The sequence below is a fragment of the Amaranthus tricolor genome, chromosome 10 (genome assembly GCF_026212465.1).
Source record: "Amaranthus tricolor cultivar Red isolate AtriRed21 chromosome 10, ASM2621246v1, whole genome shotgun sequence".
NCBI lineage: Eukaryota > Viridiplantae > Streptophyta > Magnoliopsida > Caryophyllales > Amaranthaceae > Amaranthus > Amaranthus tricolor.
The window spans coordinates 530,380-546,445 of record NC_080056.1 but is presented as its reverse complement, the minus strand read 5'-3'; the positions used below and the strand labels follow the sequence as shown (position 1 = coordinate 546,445).

The following is a 16,066-nucleotide window of genomic DNA, read 5'->3' as shown; positions in this document are numbered from 1 at the left end:
TTAAAAACCTATCAAAACAATCAACTAGTTAAGTGGGATAAATTTAATTCATTGCTTGTTTTGCTAGTTATTTATCCGCTTGAGGTTACGATGTCACGCATATTCTTCTATATGTAGGGTTTAAAACTTTTTTTAGTTAAAATAAATCATATTTCTCTAGTCCTCTCTTTGAAAATGTATACATAGTCTATCACTTTACCTCATCCAGATTCTATTTTTGAGCGGCATATTAAATTGATGATGATGAAATTTGATTCATTGCATATGTCAAGTTTTGATACACATCAAATGAATTTAAATTAACAAGTGCGTTTAAAAATTTAACAGGTCTGAAGACAACTGTTTGAACCATATAAGCGAGGAAATTCAACTTTAGTACAAAATGATTACAAGAGGTAGAAACAATTGGACCCTCACAAATAGTGAAGGATCTAACTTATATTTCCTTGTTGAACAACACAAGGTACACTATATTGAAATATTTAACAAATCAATAGTTAGTAATTTTACATACAGAGGCTAACTCGAGTTCCTACCTATATGTTGCATCTATCATACCCAGAAAACCAGGATGAGGGTTCTGCGAATTTAGACGATAACTCATCGTCTATGTTGTAGAATGCCTGAAACTCTTCTTTCCATCGGTCATCACCAGCACTATGACGCTCTTCAGCGTCGAACTTTGCAGCATTGTCTGTATAAGGATCTTGTAATGACTCTTTTGGTAACCGCGACTCAGCTATTATATGATTCAATGCATTAATTTCAGTTTCGTGTGTTTTCTTTAGCTTATCGATCTGATTGCGAGCCTTCTCCGTTTCTTCTTCTGCCACAGCAGCACGTTTCTGAAATAATATAGAGCAAATGTTAGCATATCCTTAAATCTCACAAGCATCAGAAGTTGGAACCAACTTAGGAAACATAATAAACATTCGTATCATCAACCAATGAACATGGCCTAAAAGTTCAAAATCATTGATTATAGCAGGAAATTTTTCAGCCAAATGACTTGTATAAGACTACTGTAATTTTAATCTGACGATGCTCAATGACCCGAGAAAAATCAAATCCTAAAAGATTTCCGGAGCTCTCTCAGTGAAATGGACAAGCCATGCACAGAAAAATAGCTTGAGCGGAATAATTATCGCTTGAACAAAAAAAGTTGCAAAATCAAATCCAAGCGAAGAGCATACTGATTCACTGATCATCCAACCATCCAATATAAAACAGAAACAAGAATGAGTCTACATGAATGTCCACGGATGGAAATAGAAATCAGATATTAGAAATTTTTTCTGTAAGAGGGAAAATTAGAAGTTTCCGGACCCACATTCAACGAGTCATGTGTAGGCTCCTAATTGTTTAGGATGAGGAGGTAGTTGCCCAAGAACTAATACAAGTTGATTACTGTTGCACACCCAAAATTATACAAAGTGACAAAACGAGAGCAAAATTAAAACAACAAAGGATGACGAAACCATCAATAAGGTTTTAACCTACCTCAGCAGAAGCTACAGCTTCCTCTGCTTCTTTCAGACGTACAAGTAATTCTCCCGCAGCCTGCACCGCTTCTGCGGTGTCTCTTAGCTGAGAACGAAGCATTTTGTTTTCATCCCTGTAATAACACCTTTCCTTCTCTCTTTCCACTTTCAGTGCTGAAATCTGTCCCGCAAGAACATTGATAAACTTTGATTCGGCCCCTCTAACCCCTGCTCTAGCAGCAGCTTTCTTAACATCCTCGATTCCGTCTTGCATTTGTCTATGTCTTGCAAGCATTTGCATATGTTTTTGCTCAAGATCAGCATGCTGTTCCAGCATGCGTGCTTGGCCTTCCATGGCCAATTGTAGAGCTTCCTTTAACTCATCTGAGCACTTCTTTTCAGCTTCGAGTTCTCGCTCAAGCAGTTCAGCATGTGAACGGGTCGATTCAAGTTCGATTTTCAGTTCCTCGGCTAGAGAAATCCATTGACTTTCAACCTCAGTCCACTGAGTCCTTTCCTGCTCTAGTTTATCGGCAGCAGTATCCTCCATTGATTCGTGTATTGGGTTTAGTGGTTGAGATATACTCTGCTCACAGGGATAAGTCAACTGCAACAGAGACTTCCGTTGCCTAACAGCTTTGGGTGAACTATCTGTATAGTACTGTAGCTGGCTCCTTAAATCATGAATTTCCTCCATTAAGATATCCCTCTCACCCATATCAAAGAAGCTTCGTAATCTCTCAATCTCATCTTGAACTCTCTTTAACTCGAGCTTGGTCTCCAAAACCTCGGGATGATTTTCATATTTCTCCTTGAGTAACTACAGAGCGAGGTCATATTGATGATAAAAAGGTCACCTCCGGAATAATAAAAAAGCAGGCAAATATGGCTCAAAATGTACAACAAATAAAAATAAGATTTGATACCTCATTTTCATTGCGAACAGATAGAAATTCCTCTTCCATGAAATCCTCAGTAGGCAATACCCCATCCATTAAGTTTTCAAGGCGCATTATTTTATCCTCCCGCATCTGACCAATAATTGCATTGCATTCCCTTTCATGCTTATATTGTTGAACCTGTACATAGTGTCATACTGTCAGAACACTGCAAAAGCTTTACAAGCCATTTCAATCCTTAGTAGGCAATACCCCATCCATGAATGACTTTCTGATTCAACTTACCAGACGATTTAATTGTGCAATCTCATATGTTTGCTTGGCACAAAAATCCTCGAGGGCTAGCTCTCTCCTAATTGCTCCCGCCAGAACTTTCTCTACGGCCTGTTGCAGTTAATAATAAGCTAATAATTCAATCAATATATGTTGCTATAGGAGAAAACATGCTGATATGCACAAGCAACCTACCTTTGGAACTTGTTTCTTCAGCTTTTCAGCGGACAATGACCTATCCACAGGAACCAGCTGGAGGTTTGAGGGCTCATTAGCGTCTTTCACATCTCCCTGAAGATTCTTGCTCTTGCAATTACAACAGAGATAGATCCCGCCTAATTCTAGCATCTCAGGGCTTTCTGGTAGAGTCTGAATACCAACATCAACTTTCTCAATAGGTAAAATAGGCTTCAATTCGGCAGGCTTAAATGAAAACCGGAACGTAGACCTCCTAAAAGCAGAACTCTTCCGCTGATTATCAATGACCTCAAGACCGCGATGAAGGCTAGCTGCCAAATGTTCAGTAGTGCGACGAACATTAGTTCCTGACATAGTAGCCAGGGCAAGCTGGGAGTTCGTTTGGAGAGATTTTGCCAATGGTACATGTACATCCTTCTTGACTAACCCTAAGTCTTGTATATCTCTCTGGGATGCAGTTAACATAGATGAAGTTCTTAAACTTTTCCTGCTACTACTAACAATTCTTGGAGAAACAGTATGAGGTGGAGATGGCAGAATAGGAGAAATATCATTAGGAAGTACACTTAATGTAGGAGGTAGAGCCTCATCATCCACCATATCAACTGATGATGACATGAGTGCAGCACCGTCCTTAATTGTCTTGCACGGGGATTCATTCACCACGTATTCAGCAGTGTCCTTGCTCCTAGAAGATGTCATAGCACCTCCATCCGCAATGATGTCATTATCATCTATTTCTGAAATTCCCTCTTCCATACTAACATCTGATTCTTCAGAACTTTTGTTCCCCATGCTTGCATCTGTAGATAAATTCGATACGGGACCTTGAGAGTTCCTGCCTTCGGAATTTAAAAGCTGTAGCCCTGTGTGACCATTATCTACTACTTTTGCACCCGTGCATGGCATAATATCAAGTCCATTTGAATGTTGAGCTACTTCATTGCACAGTCTGTCGACAGCCTCTTCATCAATTTCCATGACCTCGTCACCATCATCATCTAAATGGCGTAACACCATAGGATGGTTGAGACTCTTCAGAAGATTTAAGCTTCTACGTGCACTCCAACTATTTGCATAAGCTGCCTTTGAATCATTTTGGTTTCCATTTGCCTTCATTCGTAGTAATTCATCCTGTTCCATCATCCAACTAGTTATCATATGACAGACAATTAATCTGATAACAGGTTTACCATGTGCATCTAAACTAAACATACCTTAAGTTGCCTTATTACTTCTCTCAAGAAGTTGACATCATCTGGCAACACCTCATTGACAACAGCCTTATTCTTGATAGCCTTTGCACGCTGTGCAAACCTCAATGTGCTAAATGTCTCACTCTTGCAACTGAATATTAACATCAAGCTTCAATTAACCAGGTAAAGCAAAAGGTTCAAAGGTTTGAGAGAAACAGAGGCATAATACAGCACCTTTGAGCTGGAGATATTGCACAGATCATTGCCATTTTTGCATTACCTCCAAGAGACTCCTGAAGCAAAAATGTTAATCTGGAGTCTCTATATGGAATGTGCCTTTGCTTTCCAGTTTGAGAGGTTTCAGCTAGGATGTTTATCAAATTCCTGCAAAGCACTTGGCATATGAGAAAGATGTACTTGGATTTAATCACCCACATATGGTACAGGAATCCTAATATAACCTCCCTGAGAGAATTAAACATATTGCATAAGCAATCTTATATGTGACCCAATCATTCTGGACTAGTAGCAAGCATACTATAAATAGGAAAGCCCCAATTTCAACAGCATATGGATTTGATACTGTATAAAAATAGCATAATTAAAAGCCTAGGGGGTATCCAAGCAAGCATGAGAACATAGCAGAGTTAACAAATCCCAAGGGAATTGGGTCAGATGACAGTGTAGCTACAATGTTCATTAATTTTAAATCTATTTATTCCAAAAATAACCAGGTTTTTTCATGGACTAGCAGCAACTAATTAGATATAGTACATTGCAAGCTGAACTTCTTAGAAGCATTCAAGCTGAACTAGACCATAGGCTTGCTTTTCCTAGATTGTTACTCTTAATAGGCAAGGTGATTCATTATATCTTTAGGTGAGACTGTCCACAGCAAAATCAACGCTCAAAAAACAAATATTCATTCTGACTGACGTAGAAGGCATGAACATATAATCATTTATTGAGCAGGAAAGATTATAAGAAACTAATTTACAGCAAATATATGACATAGAGGATAAAATACCCCAGCTGTGAAAGGGATCGATTGATATTGCCTGCCTCTTTCAGTCGTTCCCCAGCCGCACCAGTTAATTTTTGCCTTTCTGACCCAGCAAGATCAACTAAATTGATTTTACTCATCTTAAAGCTGCTCAGCCCGTCAGACAAGCTCTACAACAAAAACTCAAATCTCAGTATGACTATAAAACTGGAAATAGCTTTTCACACAAAACATCTCCACTTTACTCTTTTCTGCCATTTTTGTTATCGATTTCCCCATTTGCTAGACTCTCTAGCTGAAAAAGGCCACATAATAAGGGCGCATTTTATTTGATTGGTATAATATTTTATTGTCCATGTTCTACTTTGCTGACTATCTAAATCTCATCGAGAGTAATCAACTTTTGCCTAATCTTCAGCTTTTAGGGACCAATTATTTGTCACACAAACAGTCTATGACAACCAGCTTAAAGCAAGAGCCTCTTCTGTGGCAAAGGGACACAGACTTGACACTGTACAATTTAACCAATAAGATCAACTTATACTCCCTCTATTCCAAAAGAATTTCTACGAGTAGAAAATGAGTGTATTTTAAGGGTTGGGGGAAAAGTTGTACTTAAGGTTGGAAGGGATGTGTGGATGGGATGATAAGATGAGAATTAAAGATAAATGCATAGCTAAAAATAGAATTGTGGCAAATTCTATGGGATATACTAGAAAGGAAATTGTGGCAAATTCTATGGGATATACTAGAAAGGAAATTGTAGCAAATTATATGGGAATGGACTCAATGGAGCAACACAAAAGAACTCTTTACAAATGTTAGCTTGTTGGCTAAAGGACTAACTTCAATTAGGTAGAACGTAGAAGTACCTGGCATTGTGATTCAACGACACATGTAAAAACACTATGTGATCTTGAACTCTCTGCATTGATACTTGTGGCGCCGGTTCTGCGGTGTGACAAACCCTGAAAAATACAAAATAAATAAATTTCATATATAAATACATGAACCACAAAGAACATCCAAATTCCAAAAGTCCAAACTCTTAGCATAAATATAAACAATGAAAACACATTCTTGCTTAATGTTAGACTGTACGTCTTTGGATCCTAGGTTGTAGCAAAACAAATGTAAATGCATTATACATGTAAACAGTACGATTATTGTTCCCATAGTTGCATAAAACATTCACAGGAACTCCATCTCACAAACTAATTGTTCTAGACTTTTATGGGATTTATGCAAAATCTTAACTATTCCTAAAAATAATTAAGCAGAGCCTGCATAATCTTTCATTTTCAATGGCAAGAATGACTGCACTTGAAGGTTGGTTGGCTCTTTGAACATGTAGTAGTTTCAAAATCATCGTAGGCTCTTGACCCTTTGTTCATTTGTTTAAGGAGTTCCAGTAGAGTTGCATCATCAGAAAGTGAAAACGTATCGAAATGGATTTCCAGCAAGCAATTACGGGAACATACTTGATGCTCAGAACTAAACCAATCATAGAACCATCGGAAAAGTGGATAAAAAATGACAAGGAAGACTATTTTGTTTCTTCAAAATTCAAAATTTCAAAAATTTAAAGGATGTATAGTTTAGAAGGAGAAGCCAAACCTTCAATAAAAGTCGAATCACATCTTTGGGTGTTGACACACGCTCCTCGGTAAGATTTTCCACATAAACGCCAGTCTTCACATCTTCCCTTATCTATAAATTATATTAAAAGGAAAACTATAATTACCATTCGCCACATTGGTGGCAGAAATACAGAGAAGCCATGCTTCAAACCTGAAGATTCTTCTGACTTGGATCCAATAAATCAGTAATTTGTTCATTGTAAATCTGTAACAAAGAAAAGAAACTGAGTTGCATAAAGTTACCTGATGAAATAAACATCAAACAATAAATCCATTACTATACCTCAAGAAAAGAACAACGACACTGATACTTAAGCTGTTTATCCACATGCTTGATTTGTTCCTGCAAGACCACAAAGAAGACAATAAACACACTTTGACATGTACAATCTCCTAGCACGCCAAGAACAAATAAAAAAGAAAAGAAAATAGACCTCATTTATCCGAGCAAAAAGGCGTTCAAAAACACGGGGTGTTAAACCCTGTTGTTCATTTGCTAAATTGTCTTCGAGCAAAGCATTAGCAGGTCCCCACATTGTATAGGTTTTCCCACTGCCCGTCTAATGAGACCAAATCAATACCACATAATTAGGATGGGTAATTCAATTATGAATAATTGTTCTAGAGATAAGAGGTCGTGTAACAGGTTTAATTTCAAAGTTACCTGTCCATAAGCAAACACGGAACTGTTGAACCCAGCCAAGCAGTTCTCCACTAGAGGATCTCCTACAAGCTGGAAAATGTCTATCTGCAAGGAATAAACCACAAAAATTGAGTATTCCTTTCACACGCAAGTCTTCTTTGTTTGAAGCTATAAAAATTTAAATAAAACCTCAAACTTGCCTGGTTTGATTCCATGTCAGCCACAGAGTCGAAAGTAAAGGTATGCCCATTAATAGTCAAAGAATCATTCGAAACTTTCTTGACTATCAATTCTCCGTCTTGCTCATCCTTGTTTAATGGCCGCATTCGTACTAACACCTTAAGTTAATGCAACAAAACACCAGTTTAACTTCAGATTTACCCTCATTTCCCAACTATTTGAAGCTGAAATTATTAGTTTTAGTGTTCAAAAGCAAAACAGGCTCTACAGAAATTACTAACAGAATCAATTTTCAAATGTAGCAGCTTCCTAGTTGGACTAGTGGTGGGGAGAACTAACATCCAACCTCTAAGTCCTAGGTTCCAGCATTGCCACCAACAACTATGCATAGCTCAATCAAACATATACCAAATCAAATTAAGACATAAAAAAAAAAGATTTTCAAAATTATGAATCAATCACTAAACAATTAAAGTAAAAAAATAAAATAAAATAAAAAATTAAAAAAAAAAACACTTCAAAAAATTAAGAATCATTCACTTTCTAATTTTTTCCAAGAACTCAAGATTACAAAAAGGCAGAAAAAAAAAGACATAGAAACATCCAAAAACTCCAAGAAAAGAAAGAGAACAAAACTCACTCCAAAAACACCAAATCAATCAATTTGACCAAAATGATGATCCAATAACCCTAAAATCAAAAATTAAACCTTAAACAAGAATCCGACGCGGAAGAAGAACAAAGGCATAGAAACATCCAAAGATAATTCAAGAAATACAAAACACACTCAAAATCTTACTCCAAACCCTAAAATCAAGCATTATACCTTAACACCAGTATCCGACGCGGAAGAAGAAAGACCTCCAACCACAATATCCGAAACAGCATCATTACTTAACTTCCTCTTTAAAGGATTACTCGAATTCATCAATGGCGGTGGTCGAGGCGGAAGCGGACTTTTCATTTTAGTAGCAGGAGAAGGTTTTCCACTAGAAACGATATCGGAAGAAGGATCTGAGTTTTCTTTGTCTCTACATTTCTGCTTACGAGATGATTTCGATTTCTGCAAACTAGGGTTAAGATTCGGAGGAGTTGAAAGTTCCGATAATGGAGAAGATGATTTTGGGAGCATAAAATGCTTCATTGTTGATGAATCTTGGTGGATTCTTCTGCAAATTTTTAGGAGAGAGAAAGAAGATGAAGAAGATTAAGGTAGAGGAGAGGGAGCGAGGGAGGATAGAGAGAAAAACGTGAAAGGTAGCCGTTGGAGAAAAGTATTTGAATTCTATCTGGGGATAGAAAATAAAATTTTAACTGAATTAAATTTTTTTTATCTTAATATTTGAGTTTTGTTTTTATTTGACTTTTTTGAAAAGGTTTTGGATCTGAGGAGCGTTGTTGTTTGCAAGGTGGAGAATTGAGATGGCCGTTAGAAATTGGCCGTTTGGGTGGTAAACTCAAGTGTTTGCTTATGTTAAAATATCCAACTAGAGAGATCATCTTATATTCATAACAAGTTTTTATATGTTTATAATATGTAGAAGAGGAGCTATAAAATTAACATATAAAGTGTGTTTTTCTGTGATATCATCTCATTTAACAATTTATTTAAAATATTATATTTATCTATTAATTAATTTTATATATCTAATATACCAAATAGGAAATTTTTTCTATAAGCGGAGTAAACTAAATACAATAATAATTATAATACAAAATAGGACATTCTCAATAATATGTATCACACTTATTAGTTTTTTCGTTGAAAATTAAACATATAAATATTTAACAAATATTCGTTTGTATTATTATTTTTTTATATAAAGAATATTTCATATAAAGTGAGTTCAAGTATTGAACAAATCATTCTTATTTACAAACTTAATTAATTTATTTAAATATTTAAAATTTTATTAAATGAATTTAAACGATTTTTTTTGAAGGAATTAATCAAAGTTTATAAATGTAACCCTTAAACGAATGTGAAACTATACATTACCTATTTAGACATTTACCCATTTATCCATTTGGATGAAAAGACTACATTAATGAGATTTTCCAAAAAAAGAGCCAAAATGAAACCCATAAGGCTAGTGGTGTGCATAAAACCCCATCCAAAATATCCAATTTGAATTATTCGATTTCTAAAATCGAATAATTTACCTGTTTTTTGCAAGTCGGATAATCCAAATCGGGTACCCGGTTTTAAAATCGGATCCGGATCACATATTTTGTAAACCGTGTATTTGGTATCCGATTTTATTTATTTATTTATTTATTTATTTTTACTCTTTTTTGTAAATAAAATGATGATAATATCTTTCAAGTTAGCCTTGAGTTGAATCTTAATATAATTGTTCTGCCACATATATCTTTTTTTATGATTGTCCTTACTTAAACCAATAAATAATAGTGTTATTCTTTAGTTTTTTTAATTTGTCTTTTATGACTAATTAAACTAAATATTTTTAAAGAGTTAGTATTTGAATTTTATATAAAAAATAAACATCTAATAAAACCGGGTATTCGGATCCGATCCGGTTTAAACCATGTATTGTCGAAACAGATCGCATTTTTAGGTATTCAGTTTGGATACCCGGATTTCCGGATCCGGATCGTCCCGGTATCCGGTTTTAAACACTTGTACGTAAGGCCATAACCGACAACCCCTCTGCTGTTACCCAACTGGCGCACCATCATCATTGCCACCCACCTCTGCACATCGCCAATGCCACTCCGGCCACCAGAGACAGCGACCTTCTGCCGCCACTCAACACCACCACAATCTCCACTTTCACCACCATGAACAAGCTAACTACTTTTGGTTTAATTTTCCTGTTTTACTTTAATTAAAGTTAGGTTTTAATCAACTAATTTTGGGAGTTTCTAATTTATTGTTCTAAATTTATTTCAAGGATTGAATGAACCAAGAATGAAAATAATTTATAGTACAAAATTTCATTAAAAGTTCCATATCATTCCCATGATAATGAAACTTTGATCACAAAAAAGTTTTTTTTGTTTACAAATTTCATTACCACCTAATACCATCTTTTCCAACGGAAATGTATTAGAATGAATTTCATAAAGAAAATGAGATGATTAAAGTTGGACAAGTATGATCATCAACTCAATCATCACTTGATCTGAATCAACTCAATAACCCGAATGAACACCTCTATTGTTTATATGTTTATTGTAACAACCCGGCTTACCATTAACTAAGTAAGATAAGTCATCACGGGGTTTACTTACCCAAAGAACTCAAATTTCAAACCATAACTCGTGGAAGGGTCAATTGTAACAATTAATCTTAAATCCAAAAAAAAAAAACCAACCAAGGTCCCAAAGAACTCATAAGCTAACCATAGAAATCTAAAATAGTCAACATAACCAACTATGATATAATTACTAAAATCCGATACAGACTCTACAACCTCTATACATACTCAAATACAACATGTCTTCCAAGAATACTCTAATCACCTCCGCTATCCCATCGTTTTCGACCGGTACCGATCCGTAAACAATATAAAGATGAAAACAACAGGGTCAGATGAAACTGAATGAGCAAAAGTAATCTAAAACAAAACAAACATGAAATCAAAATAAAAAATTTAAAAGCAACATCAGTTTCTTAGATCTTTGTGCGCATGGGGAGTCGAGTTTGAGAGGTTCCCCATAACTCTAAGGCTATGTCGCTCTCAGGTGAAGCTAGTCAATATCTGAATGACAACTCGCCTCAAAACAGGGAGTAGGAGACAATGTCCCACCACTCCGTCAATGAACAGCTCGTAAGCCCGATCCATTGACCCATATATAACAATATCAACATAAGCAGTCACAACAATATTTGTGTCAACAGTTTTCAATTTCAAAAGAGCTTTAATAAAATAATTTTCAAGAAATGTAATATGGTCAGAAAGGTTCAAGGAGCTAAGTCTGGTTCTCCGCGATCACTAGAAAGGTTCCTCGATGATATCGCCTCCTGAAGTATAACAAATCACAGCATCACGAAAGAGCGTTCGATATTACAATCTAGATCTATATAACTTATTGCTTCTCCTCCTAGTCACCGCACTTTAACCAAGACTATATTCTTTATATTCCAACATCTCATGCCATAAGGTCATTTCTAAGCAATTTAAAGAATCTAAGATTGTTCACATTCTCCTAGAGGATTCTTAACCCTCATTATCTTCTTTATACATCTAATTAACAAGTATAACCATTTTACTCCATCAAAATATTCGAAAGGACTACTACACATCCAAGAACACTAAGCTACTCAAATTTAATTGTGGGATTATAATTGTTGTAAGAGATAATTCTAACAATTAGGTTCTTATCACCACTTTGACCCATATTTATCAATAACAACATTTCTTAACAAAACTTTTTATCTCCACATCCATTATTCTAAAACTAATCCACACGACCCATCAAATTGAGTATAAACAAGCATACTCTTATTCTTTTAACATTTCAAGAACATCAAGTTTTCATAATCTTTCTACACCAACATCCTATCAAAGCCTTCGTAAATTTCATATTAATAAATAATTCCAACAAATTTATTTCAATATTCCAATAATTTTACCATTTATACATCATAAAACCAAATTACTTTTAATTTTAGAATTCTTTCCCAAAACTGTTCAATCACAATCTCCTTTAATCACATATCAATCATCACAAGATCCATCCAATTAAACGTAAACACGCTCATATAATAATTCTTGAGGTTTCTCATAAAGATACTCATAAACCAAGATCGTTCCCAATCTAAAATTTATTTAAAAAAAATCTCGTTCTAAATTATTAATTTTTCAAATGTTACATTTATCATTCAGCCATGTCATAAATGATGCTAAAGTGAATAAGTAAATTATTAAAAGAAGTTAATTGAGCAATGTTTTATTGAGTCAATTGTTTTATGATATAAATAAGTGAAAGTAAAGGGATTGTGATGTTTTTGTTATTGTGTAACAATTCCTGATCGTGTAACCGACCTTGGTATGTTAAGTATGAGCTCTTCAGATGAGTTTATCGGAGTTTATGACGATTACTGGTATATTAGAATGTGTTTGACCAAAGCCTTTCTCTTGATATTATCACTTATCCGTAGTTAATCATATGAAGTTCTTTAACCAAAGATCTTTTTAAAATCAAATAACTTGTTAGGGTTTGTTTGATGGTGATCTTCTTGTGTTATTGCTCAAGTCAAGTTCTTGTTTGGATGTTTGAAGTAATGAGTCACGTTCACTTAGTTAAAATGTCGGTTGACAAGCACCAAAATTGATCAGATGTCAAGTAATTGAAACGATTAGTAAACGGTTGAGTGTCATATGTTTAAATGTTCCATTACATGTCCCATGGATATGTTTAGTTAGTCACTTCAGTTATTTATATGATTTATTGTGTTTATTAATTTACTCAGCAAGTTATGCCTTATACTATTAGGTCGTGATAATTCGTTATATTATTTGAACACGGGACACTCATGGACTCGGGCCCACAAACCCACGGTTTAAGAGCGTTGACTTGTACATATACTTGGTGATACTCATTGTTTCCCAAAACCATATGGTAGTAGGAGGATTAGTCCATTCAATATATATGCAAGTTTACAACTCACTATTTTATTAATGTGAGATTTCACGTGTAAAGTATTTCCATCATATACTGCAAATATGTTGTTATTACTTTAATTAAATGTATTAAGTAAAAGTATTGCAGATTTATTAAGTATCAAAGTAGCGAGTAAGCGTGGATAGGAACTATCTCGACAATCAATTGGTATTCAATTGTAATAAAGTTTATTTCTATTTTGTATTTACAATTGATATTTGTAGTACAATTGATATATATATATATATATATATATATATATATATATATATATATATATATATATATATATATATATATATATATATATATATATATATATATATATATATATATATATATATATATATATATATAACTTGCTTATTCAATTAGTATTCATTTAAAGTACTTCTTACAAAATTCTGATAGTATTTGCTCAGTTCTATAAATCTCAGGTCAAAATAACTTGAGCAACTAATTAAAGTCTTCTGATGCATCAGTAAAACGTGTTTAATAAAAGTAATTAAGACGCAGGCTGTTTCAGCTTACCTCTCCTCTATCCCTATATATTTATTTTTGTTTTGTTTATTACTAGCTAGGTTTGAAATAGTGGTGGAAGTGAAAATGAGGGTGTTTTGTTTTTAACACATAAACCATCAAAGCTAAAGGGGGGGAATCCTTGACATACGTATCCTCTGCAACATCTCCAATCCAAGTCGCATGATTGGCCTAATGATGGGCACATGAATACCACCGTGGTCGTAGCACAATTCGTTTGGCCTACAATCACTATCTTTGTGGCACACCTTTGCTTCAACATTGCTAGAGATCATAATCCATCTTTATAAGCTCATAACAACACATAACATAATTATAGATAGAGATGACCAGATGGAATCTAATTAATTTAGTCGAATCAAACTGAATTACTTAATCACACATTTTAAATGACTTAGTCTTACGTAATGGATCAAACTGAGTAAATAAGTTTTTATTTGCACATTTAATGTTCAATCAATTCAGATAAATTAAGATTATTATTATATCTAGATAGAGAATAAACATAACCTTAGTGATATGTAACAAAAATACGAAACTTAATTAACTAAATTTTCTAAATTTGAAATTTTTAATTTTTAAAATTAATTATATAATTATTTGTATTTTTTATCATCATCATCATTTATTGATAAAAATTATATTTTAAAGTTATTTTTAAAATTTTTAATTTTAAAATTTCTAATTAAATTGTTGATCATTAAATTAGTTTGGCAAATTAGTTTAGACTTGTCATTTCTATATTACAAGCAAGTTGTTTCAAGAATTACAACGTACAAGTATTTGCACTTATAAATTTTTTGTTTTCATTTTATTTCTTAAATTAATTTAATTTCATTTAGTTATATTTCTATTACATTGGTGTATGTTTCTTTTTACTAAAAAATTACATCATAACTCACATCTCCCCTTCTTTTTTTTTTTTTTTTTTTATTTCGGTTTTCCTCAAGTTGTAAAGGTTTTTAGAACTATAAAGCACACTACAATAAAAAAAATTAAAAAAATTAAAAATAAAGATATCAAGTAATTTTTTTAGTAATGCACAATTATTGAGGAAAAGGATCTCAACTATGACATTCATTATATTTCCTATATGGCTTCTTACTTTATTGAAGTAGATTTCGTAGGTCGATTTTTTATTTAATTTGCATGTGTTATAAATAAAGTCTTATCGTTTATGAGCGAACAAAATTAAATTGTTCACAATTATAAGTGACAATCATAAAGATTAAATAAATGGCAGTAGCGATGTGGGCATGCAAAGACATCTCCACCGTTGGATTTGTCTCGTTGTACAGTCATTATCTTTTAATTATAGATAAGGAAGTCTTTAGGGTAGAAAATACTTGATCCATTCTAAAAAACTAGTTATATTATAATTACAAGCAATATTCATCATTTAAGTTTATTTTATATATTATAGCTAATATGCAAGAAAAAATATAATCAAGTAGAATTTTGGTTAATTCGTCTAATTACATATTTTCATGATATTGTTTTTTTATTTGAAAAAAGTGATATTAATAATCTAACATTTCACCCATCTGCCGTGAATACTCTCACCTTTCGATTATTTTTTAACAATCCAACATTTGCCTTTAGTTTGCTATGAGCACACCCTTTTATTTTATAATTATTCAACCTTTGCCCTTAGTTTGCTATAGACTTTAGTAAAAAATTACATTGCCCTTAGTCTGCCCTATTAGTATGCTGACAGCAAACTAAAGAAAGAGATTGAATTACTAAAAAAAATAATCTAAAGTTGGGATTATTCACAAAAGATAGGTAAAAGGTTGAATTTTTAATTTTAATTTTTCCTTTTTTGATAGAATATTTTCATGATATTAACTTTATATAATTTTTAATCATGCATAATTTTATATATAATTAATCAAAATAATATAACAAATTACATAAAAAATCAAATCTCAAGTATTATAAAACTGAAGATAAATAAGAAACACATGATAATCTGAAAGTAGGGACTACTGACTAGGGAGGAATCATATCCTCACAAGTCACAATAGTTTTAAAAATCTAATGATATATCTAGCACAAATATTTATCATGATAGTCAACGAAATTCAATTTTTTAGTATATAATATAGATTTTAAATTATAGTATAGATTTTATAAGAAATTTTTAGAAACTTTGATCTTAATAGATTAACTAAAATAATATTTAATGTTATTTCATTAAGTTGAACTCGTGAGTTTTGATCCGTACCTACAACAAGTTCACTCTCGACGTCTTGATTATAAGAAAATAGACACTTTGACAAGCATTACATAAACCAAATTAAGTTCAGAAATTTGCTTTAAATTTTCTCTTTTAAAATTGTGGTTTAGATTTTCAATTATGTGAAAATGCAATCAGATTTG

The 16,066-nt window shown here is 33.2% G+C and overlaps 1 protein-coding gene across 1 annotated transcript; it reads right to left on the bottom strand.

The window, feature by feature from the left end:
- Positions 1 to 282: 282 nt before the first annotated feature.
- LOC130826025 (kinesin-like protein KIN-12B) lies at positions 283 to 8,880 on the bottom strand. The gene is made up of 16 exons (XM_057691498.1): positions 8,340 to 8,880; positions 7,534 to 7,671; positions 7,355 to 7,438; positions 7,125 to 7,250; positions 6,974 to 7,033; positions 6,842 to 6,895; positions 6,668 to 6,760; positions 5,923 to 6,018; positions 5,075 to 5,220; positions 4,282 to 4,431; positions 4,069 to 4,198; positions 2,849 to 3,985; positions 2,666 to 2,764; positions 2,408 to 2,560; positions 1,501 to 2,301; positions 283 to 845 (listed from the first exon to the last, which is right to left on the bottom strand). Exons 1-16 carry the CDS (start codon positions 8,655 to 8,657, stop codon positions 537 to 539), a joined length of 3,894 nt encoding a protein of 1,297 aa, XP_057547481.1. The 5' UTR covers positions 8,658 to 8,880; the 3' UTR covers positions 283 to 536.
- Between the last annotated feature and the right edge of the window lie 7,186 nt (positions 8,881 to 16,066).